Below are 21,115 nucleotides of genomic sequence, written 5' to 3'. Positions count from 1 at the left end.
AATTCTTCAGGCTGTGTACATTTGCTTTTGTAAAACAAAGTGCTACTGCAATTAGGCATAGTTTCCTACATTGAGTTCAATCTGTTGTACCCCATCCTCATTGGGGTCACGGGGGTGCTGGAACCTGTCCCAGCTGCCAGGCAGCCCAAGCCATATTCAGTAATCATTTGGGGCCAACAACAAAATAACGTGTGGGCAGAATTTAGGTCCTTCTCGCGAGACTTTCCCAGACACCAATTGCCCCTCCCCGCTGCGCCATTGGTCCACTGGGTCGTTGCGCGTGCTTGGACTACTCTAGTCTGTGGCTACGCTGTTTTTTGCTAGCTTTCGGAAATGGCCACATTGAAGCAAAACGAATCAAAAGATTCTTCCCTGGTGGGAAATAAGGAAAATTCACCGGGCGGTGGAATCGGACTTGAGAGTATCTTTTTATTGTGCTGTCTGTGTAGTGCGTATTTTAGATGGTGTTTCATGCTTCTGCGCTAACGTTAGCATCTTAGCTACATGAGTCGGAGACTAGCTTAGGCTACGTGTCACACCGGAGCAGGCTGTCAATTGTAATATGTAAACTTCTTTATCAAACTTCATTTAAAGTTGTTGAGGACGTTTTATATGCGTAAAAAGGATTGCGTGTGTCAGTCTGATCATTGCCTAGTTTACACTTAGTATTTTGTTCAGGGGAACCAAACGATGCTCTAATATTGTACAAATGTTCAGTGCACATGGCGTGTTTAAAAACATTAAATACTCATGTTTTGGTAAGATACGGTTCCTTAACTGTGAATCAAAGTCCTGCAAATCATAAAAGAGTCCCAACAGCTGCATGGATTGAGACATGGAGACTACCAAAGATACAGGTTGGTGCAAGATGTTTCTGGAAAATGGGAATTATTCCAATGAGATTAATCCTATGTCTACCCTTGACGGCAATGGGCGTTCAATCCATTTAAACTGGAAGGGCTTTTCATTGACTGCCAGATCTCCCAATTAAAATGTATTGGATATCTGTTAATGTCAAATTTGTAAAATGGTAAATTAAATTGTCTGGAACCTGTTATACATATTTACTTGACCTGATCTTTTGCAGGGGTTACTGTTCCCGTAGACTGCGTCGTCTACGCAAGACTCTTGGATTCAAGATGGGCAACCGGCATAAATTTGTTGGGAAGAAAATAACCCCAGAAATGCTTTCAGACAACAGGTAGTTAAAATTAATTATAATGTTCATGGATAAGTATTGGTCATGTCATATTTGGGAGTGATGGATGAATGAAATTACATCATGAATTGGTTATGACTATGTAATGTGTTCTTCCAATTTAGGTACTTGCTACTGGTTTTGATGGAAGCGGAGCGTGCATGGAGTTACGCCATGCAACTGAAGCAGGAGGCAAACACGGAGCCGCGTAAACGTTTTCACCTTCTGGCCCGGCTCCGTAAAGCCGCCAAACACAGTGAGAAGCTGGAGAAGCTGTGTGAGAGCCCCTCGGTTGATGCCAAGACTAAACTGGAAGCGCAGGTATGATCCTTTTTTATAGCAAAATTCTTATTTGAAGACCTTAAGGAAAACGGCAATGACAAAATGTATTGGGGATTTTGTTCTGACATAAATTTAAGTCGACAGCAGAGAGCAGTATTGGTCAATGATGTTGTTTTATGTTATAAATTGAAAGGCTTACACCTCATACCTAACTGGAATGGTAGAGTTTGAACTGCAGGAGTGGAAGCGTGCTATGGAGGCCTTCAACAAGTGCAAGTGAGGCCTACTTCAAATTCTTTTTAACTGACCTTTCAATTGTTTTATATCCTCCTGACTCCAATGAAAAAAAAATGGTGTCCAATCACATTTATTTTGAAATTCCCCAATCTATGTGAAGTAATTGGAACACTGCAAAAAAACATTGGAAAGCTCTGAATGTCCTCTATAGAGCACAAATATGATTGGATGCCCTGGGTGGGAGATATTTAGGTTTAAAAATGTCCTCTACAGAGGAAAATGTGGACTACTGGTAGTCAGAAGGATATTTACATTTCATGATTCTAAAAGAAGATAAAAAAATCTCTTTATATTTCAGGACCATCTATGAGAAGCTGGCAAGTGCATTCACTGAGGAGCTGGAAGTGCTTTATCGCCAGCGTGTGGATGAGATATCGCCTAACATTCGATATTGTGCTTACAATATAGGTAAACAGGTCATACATATATATATTATTTTATTTTTCTCCTTCACTCACACTTTTTTTCCTGTCCAAAAGGTGACCAGAATGCCATCAATGACTTGATGCAAATGAGACTGACAGGAGGCGGTGGAGGCATGATGGCAGAGAAACTAGAGGTAAAAACATCAATGTTGCTCCTAACGAAAGAGCCATTGCTTCCAAATCTCATTGCTCATTTTTTCTTATTTTCAGAGCCTCATCACTCAAGCAAGAACCAAGCAAGCGGCTACCATGAGTGAAGTGGAGTGGCGTGGGAGAAGTGTCCCCGTTAAAATTGACAAGGCCCGCGTTTTCCTCTTGGGTCTCGCTGACAACGAGGCCGCCATTGCTCAGGTCAGTCCCAAATCCTTTTGTAAAGTCTTAAGACATTCTTCACCACAGACACGTTTTCTTTCGCTCCATTGAAAAGGCAAAAGTTTCTGTTTTCTGGGTAATTCTCACCTGTTTAAAAGTGACTGCTGTTCCCTTAACACTTAAAGGGTGGCATCGTTCTCCTTCCTTTGTCCCTCGGATTTAAAGAGACAGTCATTCCTGTGGCCTTTGTCATGCACATTTTGTGGGCACTCCTATCACACCCTCTGGCAAAAAGCCCTATTCTTCATACAACTACATTCTGTACATATTAGTGCACAGAGAAATGCATGACTGCACCCACTTGGTCTCCTTGTAGACACAACGGTATTATCATTTACTTTACTAAGCACTATGATCAGACTCCAGGTCGCACCAAAAACATAGTGCTATATGATAATAAACATACTATTGTCATTATTGCAAATGATCTACACTATTATTATTGCAAATCTACATGCCATATGTTGTCATTCAGATATCTATCATGGCATAGCTATACCTCTAGATGTCCGTGTTTATTTTTTAGGGTGTTTTGGAAGACTGCAGATCTATAATGAGGCATGTTGGGGTATGCACTGGTCGCAAAACTGTTTTTGGCCATTTGGAAAGGCCATCGGCTCCCAGTTATTGAAAAAAGGTACCGTAGTACCCAGATAAAACCCACACAAGCCCGAAGCGAACATTCCAGAACGGTGTGGTCACCATGCCGCTCCCAATTTGTTTCATTATAAATATGAATTGGGTCAGTAATAATGATATAACTTTATCGCAATTTATCTGTAAATCAAGATGTACTTTTTTTTTTGGTTCACACCTACTTATATCATCGGCTTGCATGTGCTTCCTGCAGTGTAATGCCATTGTGAAATGTCTCCCTCCCCTCATCAGTCTGCATTATGCCTGCAGCCCTCCTGCTGAACCACAAAGAATGTAAAACAGGTAGAGCAGGTTAAGCTAGGCGTAGCCTAGTTGTTGGTATGCAAGTCCCGGACTTAAAATACCATCATCACCCCTGAGGTACAGCTCAGTAAAAATCCCTTATGCAGGAGCTATCCTGTAAAAATCACAAAAAAGTGCTTTCAATGGCAACCTGTTCTGTACAAGTCTCATGTAAGTTAAGTCCAAAAATGAATCAGAAGCCTGCTGGCCTAGATACTTTTCCCTCATTATCAAGCACCTCCTCACTTGATCACCGTCCATACATTCTTGCTTCAACTCTCATTTTTAAACATCTAAGATGCCTTGGTGTGGTTTTGTGATTGACTTGGATGAGCTTGTAACTTTAATCAGGCGGAAAGTGATTGCAAGTGTTTCATGTGTTAGGCAACACTACAGCGTTCCATCTGTCGGAATGTTCATGTCGCAAATTCCATCTCTGTGTGAAGGCATTTAAACTGGATTTTTTTTTTGTGTGTTCGGTTTGTGAGATGTCATCAAATTTAGATCTGTGTAGACATTTTGTAGAGCACCCATTGGCTGCCATTGGTCAGTTTTTTAAAAACGTACAATAATAATTATTAGTATATAACAAATATTTAAAAACCTAAAATGAGGTAAGTTAAAAAAAACAACTGTGGAGGATGGAATTTTGGAGCACTGGATTCAGGTTTGTCTGTAATCTAATATGCTGTTTTTTTCTTGAGAAGGCAGTCAATGAAGACACCAAAGAGCATCTGTATGAGACCCTGCTGGCCGAGTGTCGCGACACCATCCTAGCGGTGCGAGAGGAGCTCAAGACAGAGGGGGTAAGATCATGATAACCCTACAATTTGTCCCCCCCCCCCCCCCCCCCACCTTTCCCATTTGATGTCGCTTTCAATTGACATTTTCATATTCCCATATTGCTTGGTTTTTTTTAGAAACAGCGAGAGAGGAGCTCTGATGGGGAGAATTGCAAAGTGTCCAACATGCAGTTCCTGCACAGGTCATTTTCATTTATTTTTGTCTTCATTTTGTGATCTGGCTATTACACAACCACTGTTCTAGTGAAATATTCAGATCCACCTTTCCACCTAGCTACCTGAGTTACATCAAGCTGTGCACACTAGTCAAGAGGAACGAGAGCATGGCGCACACGCTGGAGGCTAAGTTGAAGGAACCTGAAGGAGATGAGAACAAGAGGGGCCCCCGACCCCAGGACCTGATCCGCCTGTATGACATCATTCTGCAGGCAAGAATCTGAACATGCACTTGCACAAACTCTCCCAGCAATCTAGCCTAGTGGTGGGGGAGAAGAAAAATAAAAATGTTAAAAATTATTTGGTTTGGAGCTATATACGATTTTTATGTTCCTTTGTGGAACTGTTTGAGCTCTTGGCCCGCCAGGCCTATAAAGTACTGCCTAAAACCCTGACCTATAACACACTTTTCTGTTCCTACAGAGTTTGGCTGAACTCTCCTCCCTACCAGGCCTGGAGGACGACCGCACCTTCCTGAAAGAGGTGTCCCTTAAAACACTGGCCTACAAAGCCTACAGGTCAGCTGCTGTCTGTACATGCGAGGAATACTTCATATGCCTTTTTGAAATTTACCCAATGTCCGCTTTTCCTTGTAGGTGTTTTTATATTGCCCAGTCTTATGTCCTGGTGAAGAAGTGGAGTGAGGCTCTGGTGCTCTATGAGAGGGTGCTGAAGTATGCCAAAGACGTGCAATCTAAGGCCAAGAGCTTGAACAATAGCCTTAAGGTTAGGATACACTTTACTCAATCCTCCACAATAATGGAGCGTTGATGTTGTATTAAAGTTGTCTGTGATATGGACAGGATCTCCCTGACGTTCAGGAGCTCATTGCCAAAGTCAATGCAGAAAAATACTCCCTTCAAGCAGCTGCCATTTTAGGTGAAAATTCCATTTCATGATTGAGACTTTTTTTCTGTATACATTTTTTGGAGAAAATCCAAGCATCTTTTTGTTTCTTTCAGACACTGGCGAGACCGTGGACGTTGTCACTCCTGAGCCCGTCAAAGACAATAGAGTAAGCGAAAACAACTCGAATGCAATCTTCGTCTGCAGATATTTTTCCCGAAAAAATTTATGCCATTCAGCTAATAATCAGAAGCTAGAAAAAGCACCCGGAACTGATGCATTACGACATTTATTGTTTTGTGATTTAAGTCATGTTAGCCATGCTAATAAGCAACATTATGTCTCTCAGTGGAGGGCATTTGGTCGACAACTCATAGCTGGTCAAAATCAAGATTTACTTTCACGCTAAGTAGATTGGGGTTTAAGTTAACATTGTCCTCGTCATTTCTTTAGCCTCTGTGCGACCGCTTGGAAACATTCCACCTCGACCCGTCCCTGGTGGGGAAGCATCCCAATCTGGTGCACTTCCCGCCTGACTTCCAGCCCATCCCGTGCAAGCCTCTGTTCTTTGACCTGGCTCTTAACCACGTGGCCTTCCCACCCCTGGATGACAAGGTGGAGCAGAAGGTCAAGGGCGGCCTGACCGGCTACATTAAGGGGATCTTTGGATTCGGCAGCTAAAACACACAGGAGAAAAGAGGTTGTCACTCGTTAGAATCATCTTTCATTGAATGGTTACTTACTTTCAGTGCCTGTATGCGAGACAAGCTGATGAAAGGAATGCCCCTACCAAACACCTTAATACATAATCATTTCCCCAGTGAATTATTTTCATATGGCACACTTCAAAAGTCCTTCTAGTTATTAGAACCTCAAATATCAGTTTTTTTGTGTGTTTTTTGTTTTGTTTTTGGCCCTTCTCTTTTCCCAAGAGTTCACATGATGGTGCAACTCCCCAAAAATAGAATTGATGACCAATTTATGATCAAGCTTATTCTGCGGGGCAAAAAGATAGTGGTCAAATTATGTCAGTGTTTGCAATTGGCTTTTTACGCAAGGTGTGTTTGTCACTTTCTGTCAAGCAAAAGTGACTAAAACCCCTGACATTTTTACTTGTATTTTTATAGTTTTCCTCAACTGCCAATCATTGTAGAAACAACTGGTGATAAATGTAAGCGCAATCTTGAGTGAAGATGTCGGATTTGCAAGGTAAAAGAAATACTTGTACTTTATAAGATGTACTCTGTATTTTACACTGTAGCAAGTGACATTTCATCAGTGGCATCCCAGGAAAGGATTGAAAATAAATGACCACATTTTTGCATGTTAATTCATATTTTGTTTTTTAATTCAATACAGGGTCTGCTACCTGATGACCAGGTTGGATAGTCTTAAATGTTTTAATAATCATAATTACAACTCCATCATCATTATGTTCACTAGCTGTGGAAATAATTTACTGTGCAAGAAAATATTTTTAATTTTAATTTTTTAGACCCTTTTCACTGCACTTTTTAAACGCATAGTTTGGCTTCTCCCAATCATTGTGATGTGTTTGAATTTCAAATACAATGATTTCTCCAATCTAATTTAAAAGCAAAGCTAAATTAAAATAGGGGGAATTGTTTGGGGGAAAAACTTTTTTTTCATAGCAGATTACTATGGCAAAAATGTTTAAACATTATTTACAGCAAATTGTTTTTTTCTTCCCCCCCAGACAAGCCAGTTCATCAAATTATTCCTCAAACTGTTGCACAGTAATGTTTCCAAGGCCTTCAGAGTGTTTCTATGTTAGCAATTTGACATTAATAACAATTCTATTCACAATACAGGGGGTCCTCGGTTTATAATGTTTTTTTTTTTCTTTGCTTGTGTGTTCCAATTTGTAATTTAACCATGATTAGAGTAAATCTAATCAGAGGGAAAACCTGTATGGCATCAATTTAGGGTGCCATCTTGTGCTCTGTGACAACATACACCTTTGCCACTGCGCAAGTTAGCTTAACGTGACCTTTGTAACCTCAAAATGTCATTTGTTTGCGACAATTAACGGCGGCAGCCTACTCGCCATTTCCTTCTTTCATTGTAAACAATTATTTGTCCAAATGAGTCATTAATGAGCAAAAACATTTAAATTAAAATATATTTGCATCGACTACATTCGTGGTTATTTATAGTACGTCAATGTGACTTTAAAGTGCATTTAAAAATTTACGTAAACGCCGTATGGGTGTGCGTAGTGTGTGAAATGCCTCAGCTGGGTGTGGATTTATGCAGATTTATCTATATTTTCATAGCCAGAGTACCCACAAAGGTGCATTTGTCGCTTTCTGGCAATATGTAGTTGTATTTGCAGTTTTTTAAATATTTTCTTTGACCATATCAGACTCACTGTAGCTTTTTTCTGGATGCATGTCAAACTTTGGCATTTTACTCGCCTTAGGCTCATTCCGGCCCTCCACAGAAATGCGCCCTGCCTGGATAAAGTGATCAAGATGATTGTTTTCAGCCATAAGAGATTGTGAAAAGTTTGGGCTTCACAAAACAAATCCTCATTACAAATTCCATTACTCATCCTTCATTGCAAATTCCATTACAAAGTAGTCGTTTCCTGATATCTTCACCAGTTGTTCATCAATTTCTGATCTTTTACGTCAAATGCTGATCTTACCATCAAGACATTTTGTTTCCTATTTCCCTGCACTTTTGTGATAGACCAATTGTTACCATAATTTAAATACTGTTGCATTTTAGCAAATATATTGCATTGCACACCCTAAAGCTGAATTTCAGACAAAATGGGAGCAAAAGGTAAGGTCACACCTGTGTGCTTGAGACTGCTGCTCTGCTGCATTCTTCCTTTTAAATGTTTCTCTTTTTTGTTCATCAGAAGCTGTGAGTCACATTCCTTTCTGACTATGATTAGTCATCCTCAATGATTACCTGGCTACATCCTCTATATATCACATATGAAGGCAAGTATAATCCACTTCATTGTTTTGTGCATGAATTGTGATTTTTTTTCTTCTTCTTTCAAAATGGACAATATTTACCCCCGCCATTTTCTTGTCAATTGTAGTATTTGTTTATTTGCAGTTCTAGATGGGCAATGAAAAAAAGTAATTTCAAGTAAAAGGAATTCATTATTTGGCAGCTCTATATATTTAGGTAGTCATATGTAATAAAGGATTAAAAGCAAGAGTTATACTGTAAAAACAATACATGTTATATAAAAAAGCAATAATTGGCATAAAATAAATCTATTACATGCTTACAAAAAATAGTGAACTATAAGATTTGATGGTTATACCATTAAAAAAAACGAACATTTAAATAAAAGAACAAGACACTCACTGTGACCAATATCATAAAAATCATCTTTTTAGTCGTTCACCTGGGAGTAAAACCAACATTAAATGTATTTGGGTTAAAAAAAAAAAAAAAAAAGTCAAAATATTCTGTCACTTCACATTTACAATTCTACCAAATTCACAATTGACCAATTTTTCAATCAGTGACACGTCAGCCGAATTCTATTTGACTTGGACCCAAATGGGTGCAGCCCAACTAACTCCATCACTAAAAACGAATCAACCTAGGTGTGTACGTGTCTCCATCTTAAATGACTATTTGAAAATTCAACATCACACTGAATCATATATATATATCCATCCCCCCACAAAGTGATTTGCAGTATTAAATATGCTATTTCAATCCACGCTTAATGGATTGAATCCACTGCACTAACTTTATTTAATTTTTCATTCTCGGTGCTGGTGAATGGGCCCCCAATTGAAAGCAAGGGCAGGGCCCCGAAATGGGAGGAGGTCAAAAACTGGTCCGTCCGGTCCTCCTCGCGCAAGCTGGATGTCTGGGCGGCGACACGCCTGCCAGGACGCCCGAGAGGAGGTGCGCCCATGCCGATATGAAGGTGTGTAAGTAAGCCCTTTGCTGTGTTTAGACTTTGACAGCGAGACCCCACGGAAGAGCAGACACTCACTTGGGGGAGAAGTGAGGTGACTGAGACGCACCCAAAAGAGGATTAAAAGAGGGACGAAGACTTTTGCGGGGATCTCGGTTCCACTCGCACCCCCATCGCCAAGATGTTCCGGAAAAAAGAAAGTTCGGTCAAAAAAGAGAGTTCTTCGGTCAAGGTCAACAGGTATCTTTTTTCTTCCATTTTTCTTTCCTTACACTGGATCTTATACTTGTTCCACATGAAAACGGGAGTGTGTCATGTTTCCCCAGCATGCTCTTGTTATGTTATATCAGGGTTTGTCAACAAATGTGATGAGAAACTGCACTGTGGTCTAAAATGATGTGTTTTCCCAACATGTTAGAAAGTGAATTAGACTTAAATGAAACTCAGATACCAGGTTGGTTTTCTTACACTAAGAAGATTTAGTTTTTGGGTTCAGTCAATTGACTCATTGGCTCACATTGACATCCGATTTATTTGAACTGGGCGTATTGGCAGAATGAGTTAATTCATACAAACAAAGCACAACTAGAAGTAAAAAAAATATAAGGTGTGTTGCATTATTCATGCTAATCTGTCACTTGCGTGTATGCTGTCAGTCAGCTGTGGCATAATGAGGGTTGGGCGCCCTTTCACTGATTCCCGTCCTTCACAGTAAGCGGGCGTTGGTTAGCAACCATACCCAGCGATTCAATATTCTTTGAACCATTCTTATTTGCAGCATGAATAAAAGATATCAGTGAGGCATTTGCTAATAGTGATAACCTGAAATGAGCACCAATTAGGCTCATTTTTTGATCAAACTGTCCAATATTTAGATAATTTCATGTACATTTTGAGTTATTTGTTATTATTATTTTTTTGCTTTCTGACATATTGACCTTTCAGTAAATTCATTGCTTTCGGGCGTTTTCACATTTGATTGAGGGAGTGTTTGCAAAGCTGTGATGTTTCCTGATGAAGAATGCAGACAAACCCTGCGCAATTATGTTGATAATCCAGTTCGTCAAGGCCGCTAATCAGATTATCGCACCTCCGTCGTCATACTCATATTATTTGTGGACGGTATTGTTCTCTAAACTCTACTTTTGTGAGTGTGAAAACCGTATTCAACAATGCACATCAAATCATTTGAATTAAATGTTTGAAAAATGAATTTAACGTCAACCCCATTAATTTCAGTGGGCTCTATAATGGAAATCTTTATCCAAGGGTACCGATTGTGTTGTGGTAGTAAAAGTTGGAAGTTGATTTTCGAAAATATAGACGTCAAATCCATTTAATTTTTATCCAATCGTCGTTGAAATGGATAGGACATCTATTTGTGTCAATGGCAGCCAAAGTGTTAAACTACATGAGATCACAAAAGATTTTAAAAATTAATAAATACAATTCTCAGGGCAAAATATACACACTGGGTGCACTTCTTTGTCCAATTATTAACTTGGTTTTAAATAGTTTCGGTTTTTATAATTGGAATAAATACTCATGGCTTTTAAAAAAAAATCTTACTCGGTTATTATTGTTTAAACAAACCCCCCCCCCCCCCCCACACACACACACACACCCAAAAAAAACCTACATCCATCAATGAAAGGGTGATACTCAGCTTCTGTGGAATGGCGAGCATTTGAAAAACGCTTTGGGAGTGGCTGAAGACAATGAAAATATTTGTCTTACATGTTGCAAATTTATGATTGGATAAGTAGAAAGAGAGAATGTGTATGCCTACGCACAAACTAATGCTATCAACTCAGGTGCATTTTTTTATGCACAGATATTTCTTTGTGTCTGGTGCTCATGTCAAACTGGCATTCAATGGCCCAGAAAAAAAAACATTTCTACAATTAATCAAAGCAACACTTGGCAAAATATGAACCTTCTACCATCCTAACCTTAATATGGCCATTGTTTGGCAACTTCTAACAACTATCAAGGCCTACTCTAAGATTTTGTTTTCACCTTATAGGGGGACCCAGCCCACCAACCTGGCCCTGTTGATTGCTCAAATGCAAAAGAATGCAGATGTGGTGGAAAAAGACATTCTGCATTCTGAGACACTCTTGGCTGAGGTAATAAGACGTGTAAATTTAGTTTTTCCCCAAATTCCATCGCTTGACAAGTATCATCTTTCATCAGGATGCAGAAAATGACAAGAAAGAGCTTCCCCTGAAGCATCAGAATGAACTGTGCGACACTTTGGGTGAAGCTGAAAGCCTGCTGGAAGATCTCTTCCTGCACGTGGACAAAGCCAAGAAGCTCAAACACCCTCAAGCCAGAGAGATTGAGAGCGAGTGAGTTATTTATTAGCTGTGCATCTTTCCAGGAATGCACTTACTTATTCGTTTTAGCTCCCTCTGCAGATGAGATGCAATACATGCTTTTACACTAAAAATTTTGCCTCACAAAGAGCCACTGTCCACATATCTGGAAATCACACATTGCGTCACCATGTTAACATTTGGTGTTGCACAAGTATGGCGTACGTGAAGCAAAACGGAATGTAGACTTTTTTCATTCTATAAAACATTACTTTTTCCCCCATTCCCATTTTTAATCAAGCGATTTATAGTCCAGTGCATCTTAAATATGGATTTAGCTGCATACCTGCAGTTTATATTTGGAAGAAATGCCAAATAATCCCCAAAAAATACAGTAAATATATATATTTTATTATTATTAATCAAGATTTTTATGGCACTAAAACGATAAATTCATTATTGTTAATAAAAGATGAATTAAAATGAATCAAATCAAAAATAGACTAGTTACGAGCCCCAGCTAGCTCTAAAGTTGATGATGCATTCCAACTTTGGATGAGGAGACTAGCTGCTTGAAATTCTTTGGAAAACAAGTCAAACTACATGTCTATGTCATCTATATGTCAAACTAGAAATCTCATCTGTAAATAGGGAAGGTAGTTAGAGTCACCACCTCTTTCAACAAACCATGACAACTTATTCGCCTTTGTCGACCGATCGCCATTCCTGGAGACCATCCAATTTCTCCATTTTCTTGCATTAAAAAGCTAAATCTGTCCCATACCTTTCTTTTTTTTACCCCCCAGCGTCCTCCACCTTCACGAGCGCTGGCTGAAAGACTGCACATTCTATCGAGAGATCTACGAGCAGATCGATGACGTGTCTCTAATGCCCAGGATTGACTGGGCGCCTGTTTTTAATGAGAAACAAGTATGTCACACAAACCCCCAAAAATTAGAAAACCGGCAACATGCGTCCAATTGCTCCTGTGTGTGCGTTTTGTCAGAAACAAGCTGGAAGCGACCTGTATGGGCCCACATTGCCAGAACTGGAGAAGCAGATTGCTTCTCACCGACTTCTGCACCAGCAGATCGAGGCCTACAACACACAGTTGTGTGTCAGCTCTGCTGGTACCAAGGTAAACTCACGCAGCTAAACATTACGTAATCAACGTGATGCATTTTCTATTGCTAGTCATAACATCTTTTCTTCTCTCGTAGGAAGACTACGTGGCCCTCAAGAAACAGTACAACAAACTACTAGTGAGTTCATTGTGAAATACAGTCTATGACACAATTCATTCTAAAATCTGCTTGAATTTATTCATCCAACCTCTCACAATTTGTTCATGTTTAATTGAATGCCTTTATAATGTCATTACACGAGTACAATGAGATTTTAAGCTACAATTACAAACCTAATTGTTAAATAACCTCCATGTAGACAAAATCTCAGTCATACTTTGTCACATTAATGCTATTTATATGTTTACAATAACACATATGCTGCAATATTTACATATACACAATATCTAGTCAAGTTTGAAGTGCTACAAACTGACTGCAAGTGCCACTGTCATTAGTTTATATATACTAATCCTGTTGTGTAGTCACAAACAGAGCAAATCTTGCTATACAAGAAGTAGAAAAGTCCCCAATGCCAATGAAAAGACATAAAAACACTGAATGTTTAGATTGCAATTTCACCTCTAAAGGATGTTTTTCCCCTCTTGAAAGGAAACCTCCAAATGGCGTGGCCACTATTTGAACAGCCTTTACGAGTACATGCAAGGCTGCAACAAGGAGTTGAATTTCCTGGGAGAAGAACAAGATAAGATCAAGAAGCAGGATTGGAGTGACCGAATGGCCGATCCTCCAGATGTCCGTAGGCAGTACGAGGTCAGAACGCATAAGTATTTACAAAAGTTGACAATTGAGACATTGTGTTTGTTGTTAAAAGCACCTTTTTAAATTACAGAATTTTAAAAACAACAGTCTCCTGTCACATGAGAGTGAAGTGAACAAACTCCAGGATGAAGGGGACAGACTGGTTGAGCTTAAGCACCCCGCCAGTGCTACCATACAGGTAGGCAACGATAGTGCTCTAGTAGTTGGTCAATTAGCTTGACCATATTTTCTGGTCTATTTACATAAATTGCCCTTCTTTCAGAGTTGATGGAGTTCCAATGCTGATTTTTTAAATTGTGTTAATTTTTTACAGGCTCAGAAAGACGTTGTGCGCAACGAATGGCAGAAGTTCCTTCACTTGTGCATTTGTCAGGAGACACATCTTGACAATTTGGAACAGTACAAAAAGGTAATAATCACACATGACTTGTATAATGAAGTTTGACATAAACTTAACATCTATTACATTTGCATTATTACACAGTACCAAATGGACTCAGATCAACTATCCGAAACACTCGGCAAACTTAACAGGAGCTTAGACCCGAACCTCATTGCGAAGAAGAGCAACTCTGAGATGCTACTGCAGCTTGAGGTATAAAATCGGATAATTTAATCATTTTCGTGAGATTCATTCATTTTCTATAATTCTCAAATGTTGTTCATGTTTCCCAACAGACGGAAGAGAAAGCTCTGCAGGATAGCGAGCATCTGCTGGCAGATCTAAGAAAGCGCAGTACCACCATTGCTCCACTGAAGCAGCGTCGGATTGCCCCAACACAAACAGTCACACTGGAGTCCCTTTGCGACTGGGATTCAAACAGGGTACAGGATTGCAACTATTAAATATGATCACGCCCATAGTAGATTTTTGCTTATTGCCCATGTGTATCCCAAAGGGTTCCCTCATAATTAATGGGATTTTTACTGTTTTTTTATTTCTTCATCAAGGGACCACTGTCAAGAGGCGAGAGGTGTACTCTGAAATCCAACTCCGACGTTGAAAACTGGGACGTGATAACCAACAAAGGAGTGGCTAGCACCTTCCCTGGGGTTTGCTTCTTGATCCCGCCTCTTGATCCAGAGGCAATCAACAGAGTGGATGTGTAAGAAACTGTCCAATTGCAAAAAAATAGGACACTGATGCATTCAAACTACAATGCCATGTCTATGTGTATGTTTATCTCTAGTTTGGGTGGTGAACTGGGTGACATCAAGAGGAGGAGAGCCGCTCTGGAAGCAAACCTTAAAAATCACAAGTCTGAAATGGCAAAGGCTCTGCAATCAGGTTATTATCAATTTCAATATTGCAGGATTCAAACTCATCTTTGTTACAGCCACATGTTAGTCATGTTTTCATTTTTACTGTTACTCCAGTATCAATGACTACTAATCAATTTTCAAATCAATCCACAATTATTTTTAGTTGATGAATTGTTTTGATATAGTAATTATAATTTTCTTATTATTAAGAAAGGAGGAAACAATCAATATTCTTTATTATTCATGTAGTTTTGTTTAATATTTGTTTTATTTTTTGATAAATATAGAAAAAACTAAATACGGTATCTCATATTTTATTTGTACTTTAGTTTTTCAATAATAAACAAAAGCTGTAAATATCTTTTAATTGGATATTCTCATTTAAATCTGAAAAAAAATATTCAAACCAATACTTTTTCTTAGAATTCTGTCATCTTTGACCTTTTATTGATTACTACAAGACATTTCATCTGAATTTGATCTCTGCTAGAAAAACAAAAAGTTGACACTCATGCAGGCCACACAAAATGGTGTGGTGGGCTTGACCTGCCCGGTCCTTGAGTTTGACCCCTGTGAAATATTGACTCTAATCCCAACCCTTCACTTGTCACTGACCTTCATAATGAAAAAACTTCCCGTTTATCGCTGCAGCCCCACCATTAGTTCCCGTACTGGATCCCAAAGTATCAGCGTTGGGTCTCCGCTTGGACAAACTGAACGCTGACCTGGACAATGCTGATAAAGACATACTAGGCCGCATAAGAACTCCACTGAGCCACAGCAGCCCTACTTCAGATCTCTTCAACAGACTGAAGGACCAGGAAGTGAGAACCATCATACTAAATGAATTCATAGCTTAATCTAACAATATAGAAAATGCCCATTATTTATTATAAATGTCTTTTAGCAAGCCGCTGTGGGACTAAAAGGTCTGGAGAGGGAAAAGCTTTCAGCTAAGGCTGAACTTCAGCCTCTACTTGCCAAAGATCCAAGTGCCTCCTTCGCGTTGCCACTCAAAATGAACGCTGCTGAAAACAAATATGATGCCCTCGCAGGACTGTCTGACCTGTATGGCAAGAAGTAGGTCCAACATCTGCTATGTAAAAATGAACAAGGAAAATATACTTTGTTGTTCGACTTTGACGGATTTGATTACCTACTTTCAGAGCAAATGCATCCCTAAACCTGGAGAATCAGATAAAAAAGGTGGATGGCATTATTTCCGGATTTGAGAAGAGGTTGAGTGAAGATGGCCCAATACTTGATGTCCCAAGCTCCATCCAAACAGCCAGTGAGAGCCTTCATGTAAGGAAACAACTGTGAATTCCTTAAGAGCCATGCAAATGTCGATCAATCTTACTAAAAGCAATCAGACACAAGAATTAGTATTTTGTTTTTTTACGTGGTCTTTGCCATTTTCAGCAACAACGAAAGGCTGTGGCGTCGGCTCAGCCAGAGATGAGGAAGCTGAGTCAGGACCTGGAGGCTACTGAACAACTCTGCAGCTCTCTGCAGCAGGGATACCAAGAGTTTTGCCCTGACATCCTACACCAGAGAAGAGAAGTCAAACATCTGCACAACCGATATGCAAACCTTGACAATCAGTTAAAGGAGAGGTGAGAATCCCACATGTATGCAGTCCCATATCATATATCTCAAGACAAACAATACAGAGCTTTTAATGACACCCCACTTTGTTTTTTTCAGAGAAAATATCTTGCAAGAAGCCGCCGCCAAAAACCATGAATTCCAAAGTTCTGCCAAATCCTTGAACTTGTTCCTGAACAACCTACCGAAGAACAAGTTCAGTTACAATGATGATATAAATTCACTATATGCCATGCAGAGTTCGCAGGAGGTGAGCATACTGGTTAATTGTAATCCATTTGGATTGCTGGCTTTTTTACCCTTTGTATACCTATGTATAAGTTTTTGAGGTTGCCTCTCAAATTAATTGGACCACTTGTCTAACTAACACATTCCTTCAGAGGGTGATGGACGACCTAAAGCGGAAAGGCAATGACATGGACAGAGTAACCGACTTGTCTCAAGATGTACAGAATCTACTTAATGTAAGACATAACACTCTAAGTTCAAAATACAGATGAATTAAGGCGTGATAACATTAACACAAAACTTTTCTATGAGCAGGAGTATGACGCCAACATGCAAAAATTCAACGGTACCCTTGAAGATTCCGGCACCCCTGTTATCAAGAGACCGTATACACTCACACTTGATGAGTCTGTTCAGAAAGAGGTATCAGCCACTATAAGCACTTTTGCGTATTCAGAATTTTCTTGCAAAATGGAGATGTTACCATTGTCTTTCTGCCACAGGAGAGAGATTTGGTCAACCGTTACGCTGAGGCATTAGCTGAAAATGGCCAAAGGCAGAAACAGATGGGGTTGACACGCAATCTACTTTTAAGAGTAAGAGTGCAGGCTATGACAAATGCAGTGAAACCCAAACAGAATGGCTGGATCGTTTGTTAACGTTTGACATTTCCTTTGATTCAGAATGATGAGAAAGTTCAGATTCTGGCACAGCATCAGGTGGAGCTGGAAAGTCAGCAAAGGAATGTTTCTGACCTAAATAGTGTCAACAGAGAGCTGGAGGAAGAAAGGGATAGGACACTTCATGTGGAAGCAAATCTCAAAGTTTTCAGAGATAGGATGATGTCACTGAAGAATCGCAGAGGAATAGAGCGTGTTGAGGAAAAAGAAGTGGTTCAGTACTACCGTGAGCCCAAACTGGAGATGGATTTAACTGAACTTCAGAGGACCCTTCATGAAGAGTTCCGCAGACGGACCACCATCCAAAGTGAGTTGGATATTTATAGCAAAAAGGTTTCCCTCGCAGATGAGAACTTAAAAAACGCAACACCAAAACTGTTGACCAGAGAAGTGACAGAGTTTGAGAAAGATCCTCAGCTAGATATCGAAGCTTCCAGGCTAAGAGATGAAATATCAAGAATGAGGGACACCATTCGAAACACCGAGTCGCAGCACATACAGGTGAGAACAGAGTATGAGTTTCTCCAACAGAAGAAACCACTCATCAAAGAAAGGGTGGTCAAGAAGGAGGTGTTGAAGGTAGAAAAAGACCCAGAGATGTTGAGATCCGTCCGTAAATTTGAGACCGAACTTTCTGAGGAGACCACCCGGGTCAAGATCATCAATGATGAAATATTCCAACTGAGGAGCCAAATAAATGCCCTGGAGAGATTGATTCCCAACATCCAGCCCAAGATCATCACCAAGGAAGTTAAAAAGGTTGAACAAGACCTCGAACTCATCTCGGAGTCAAAAAGGATTCGATCGTCTGTGGAGAATGAGATCATTGAAAATAACGCCTTGTCCAAACATCTCATGGAGCTCCACAGTCGCTACAGGGAAGTTCAGGCTCTGAAACCCAAATTTGAGGTGAAGGAAATTGTCAATGAGATTTTCCGTATTGATCCTAGCACCGAGATGGAAATTTTACGCCTCAGGAAGGACATCAACGAGTCCAATGTGCAGCGCTCTGCATTGGAGAGGGACCTCACAAAGGTAGGCTCAGAGGTCAATTTTCTGCGCTCACAGAAACCTAAAGTGGAAATGAAGGAAGTCTTCCAAGAGGTAGTTAAGGAAGAGAGAAGCCCTGAAAATGTCAGAGAGATTCAAAGATTAAATGAGCAGATCAATTTTATCCACAAAGGTTACAACTCCCTCATAGATCAAGTTAGGAATCTGAAGAAAGAGAGAGATGTATGGAAGGCTGAAAAGTCCAAGGTCGAGACCAAAATCCTCACCCGAGATGTCGTCAAGTATGAACCGGATCCTCTCTTGGAGAAAGAGGCCGACCGCCTGAGAAGAGATTTGAGGGACGAGGCACAGAGAAGACGCTCTGTCGAGGAGTTGGTGTTTGACCTGAAAAACAAATACATCTTGTTGGAAAGGCAAAGACCTGAGGAGAAAGTGATCGTGCAGGAGGTTGTGCGTTTAGAGAAGGACCCACGCCAATTGATGGAACATGAGAGATTGAGCAGGGGCCTGGATGAGGAAGTGACCAATCGCCGTCACATCGAATTGGAGTTGCAGCAACTGAGAATGAAGGTGGAAGAGTTGGAACGCCTCCTCAAAGCAAGTGACGAGCGTCAAAAGAGGATCATGGCCGAATCGGAATTAAAGGAACTCAGAATGCGCATCCACCAGCTGGAACATGCGCCGCCTGCTGTTTCGGAAAATATTGTTGTTGAGGAAGTACTGAAGGTGGAGAGGGACCCCAAACTGGAAAGGCTTACAATCGGTCTGCGGGGGGAGATGGACAAGGAGACCAATGACATACTGCGTCTCCAGAGAGACATCCGTAATATCACCCTTAGGCTGGAGGTCCTACAGAAAGAAAAGTCCATCGAGAAGAAAGTGTACAAGGAAGTCGTTCGCGTTGAAAAAGACCAGGCTGTGGAGAATGAGAGAGATCGCCTGAGGGAACAGGTGTCTAAGCAGAAATTTGCTAAGCAGGACATCGAGGAACAAATCAAACGCCTTAGTACCAAGACAAACCACATGGTGTCTTCCAAATCGAGCAATTCGAGAGAAGAATCCAGCCTGACTTTGAACCGAGATGCCCTGCTGAGGGAGAAGGACAACCTGATCCGTGAGCTCAGGACGCTGGAAACAAAGAAACAAGACATCACTCTGACTTTCGAGCGCCAGAGCAGACTGATGAGCGAGAGAACCAACATGAGCCGGCACAGAAGCATGAAAATGGGGACCGATATCCAGCAGTTCGAGCGTGAAATCCTGAACGAAAAGGAAAAAATCCATTTGCGAGACACTACTATTCGTGAGCTCCTGCTGAACATGCAGAAGGAGGAACACTCGGAAACTAGGACCAAAGAAACCAACATGTCCACCAAAATCACCATTCTGGATCCAGACACGGGCAAAGACATGTCTCCCTATGACGCCTATGTCATGCGTCTGATTGATCGCCAACAATACATTCACCTGCAGGAGCTTGAGTGCGACTGGGAGGAGATTACCTCCGTGGGACCTGATGGCGAGACTTCCGTCCTGCAGGATCGCAAAAGCGGCAATCAGTTCTCCATTCAAGACGCCATGAGGGAGGGCCGACTGACACAGCTCGATCTGGATCGCTACAAACAAGGCAATCTCCACATCTCCGAGTTTGCCTTGCTCGTGGCTGGCGAAACCAAACCCAAGACCCAGTTCAACTCATTTCCCCATAGGTCTCCAGTCAGGTCGGCGCCAATCGACTATGCCTCAACCCAAAACTATCCAATCGCTGGGATCATGGACACTCACACGGACACCTGCTTCACCGTACGCAGTGCTGCCATGCGTAAACTGATAGACGCCACCACGGCCCAGAAACTTCTGGAAGCTCAGGCGGCAACCGGTGGCATCATTGACATCGGCTCCAAAGAAAGACATTCAGTCAATAAGGCGGCTTCCAGAGGACTCATTGACGACAGCCAGCTCCAAAGGCTCCTCAATGCTCAGAAGGCCTACACCGGTGTGGAAGACCCGGTGACCAGAGAGCGCTTATCTGTAGGAGAAGCCTCCCAGAAAGGTTGGATGCCCAAGGAAAATGCACTCTGGTACATGGAAGCACAACACCTGACTGGAGGACTGGTGGATCCCAATACCAACAAAAGAGTGAGCATCGTGGATGCGATTGGATCCAAAATGATCAACAACACCATGATGAGGGAGATTCAAGCGGAGACCAATTACAAGAAGGATATCACCGACCCGCTCACCAAGCAGAAGATCAACTACAAACAAGCCCTGGATCGATGCAAGAGAGATCCAATCTCTGGCCTTCTCGTGTTGCCGGCCTCCTCCAAAGAGTCGGGTTACACTCCGGCATACAACAGATATGCAAGATTTTAAACAGGCTTTACCAGTTCTCCGCTTTGCCAAGTCTTGGATGAAAATAAGAGCCGTTTTTGGGAATCAACTTGTATGAACAGAAATAGTGCGTTTATGATATGGCGCTTTTGTCTTGGGAAACTTTTTATGTCAAAGCATCAAAGATTTCTACCAAGTTGCCTTTGTTTACTAAGCATGTCAGATGTGGGCAGATATTGTGATTTAATTCAAAGAAAACTACAAATGAAGTATCTATGTGATAATATTACTTTGGAATCCTGGGACATGGTGCAATGCTATTTACGAAGATCAATATTATTCTGTATCACTTTTGGGGTTATCCTTCAAACTCTTCATTCTTTCTTGTTTGATACTTTATGAAGCAACACCTATCAATAAATTTAAATTATAATGTGTCTTGTGCTGTCTTTTAACTGAAACACAT

General features: G+C 40.8%; 2 protein-coding genes across 2 annotated transcripts; both read left to right on the top strand.

The window, feature by feature from the left end:
• Nucleotides 1–264: 264 nt before the first annotated feature.
• On the top strand, nucleotides 265–7,534 carry srp68 (signal recognition particle 68). Its single transcript, XM_077718048.1, has 16 exons — nucleotides 265–421; nucleotides 791–857; nucleotides 1,088–1,201; nucleotides 1,324–1,519; nucleotides 1,674–1,756; nucleotides 2,076–2,185; nucleotides 2,257–2,336; nucleotides 2,413–2,553; nucleotides 4,221–4,319; nucleotides 4,434–4,498; nucleotides 4,591–4,744; nucleotides 4,956–5,050; nucleotides 5,129–5,258; nucleotides 5,336–5,411; nucleotides 5,495–5,547; nucleotides 5,832–7,534. Exons 1-16 carry the CDS (start codon nucleotides 334–336, stop codon nucleotides 6,057–6,059), a joined length of 1,779 nt encoding a protein of 592 aa, XP_077574174.1. The 5' UTR covers nucleotides 265–333; the 3' UTR covers nucleotides 6,060–7,534.
• Nucleotides 7,535–9,326: 1,792 nt separating this feature from the next.
• evpla (envoplakin a) lies at nucleotides 9,327–21,086 on the top strand. Its single transcript, XM_077718089.1, has 22 exons — nucleotides 9,327–9,540; nucleotides 11,327–11,429; nucleotides 11,497–11,651; nucleotides 12,425–12,548; nucleotides 12,625–12,756; nucleotides 12,839–12,880; nucleotides 13,355–13,516; nucleotides 13,596–13,703; nucleotides 13,839–13,934; nucleotides 14,010–14,120; nucleotides 14,204–14,350; nucleotides 14,477–14,631; nucleotides 14,716–14,813; nucleotides 15,440–15,612; nucleotides 15,696–15,868; nucleotides 15,955–16,093; nucleotides 16,211–16,404; nucleotides 16,496–16,646; nucleotides 16,777–16,860; nucleotides 16,940–17,047; nucleotides 17,128–17,220; nucleotides 17,308–21,086. Exons 1-22 carry the CDS (start codon nucleotides 9,482–9,484, stop codon nucleotides 20,689–20,691), a joined length of 5,991 nt encoding a protein of 1,996 aa, XP_077574215.1. The 5' UTR covers nucleotides 9,327–9,481; the 3' UTR covers nucleotides 20,692–21,086.
• Nucleotides 21,087–21,115: the final 29 nt, after the last annotated feature.

The sequence above is a fragment of the Stigmatopora nigra genome, chromosome 6 (genome assembly GCF_051989575.1).
Source record: "Stigmatopora nigra isolate UIUO_SnigA chromosome 6, RoL_Snig_1.1, whole genome shotgun sequence".
Lineage (NCBI taxonomy): Eukaryota > Metazoa > Chordata > Actinopteri > Syngnathiformes > Syngnathidae > Stigmatopora > Stigmatopora nigra.
This window is presented reverse-complemented; position numbering and strand designations above follow the sequence as displayed.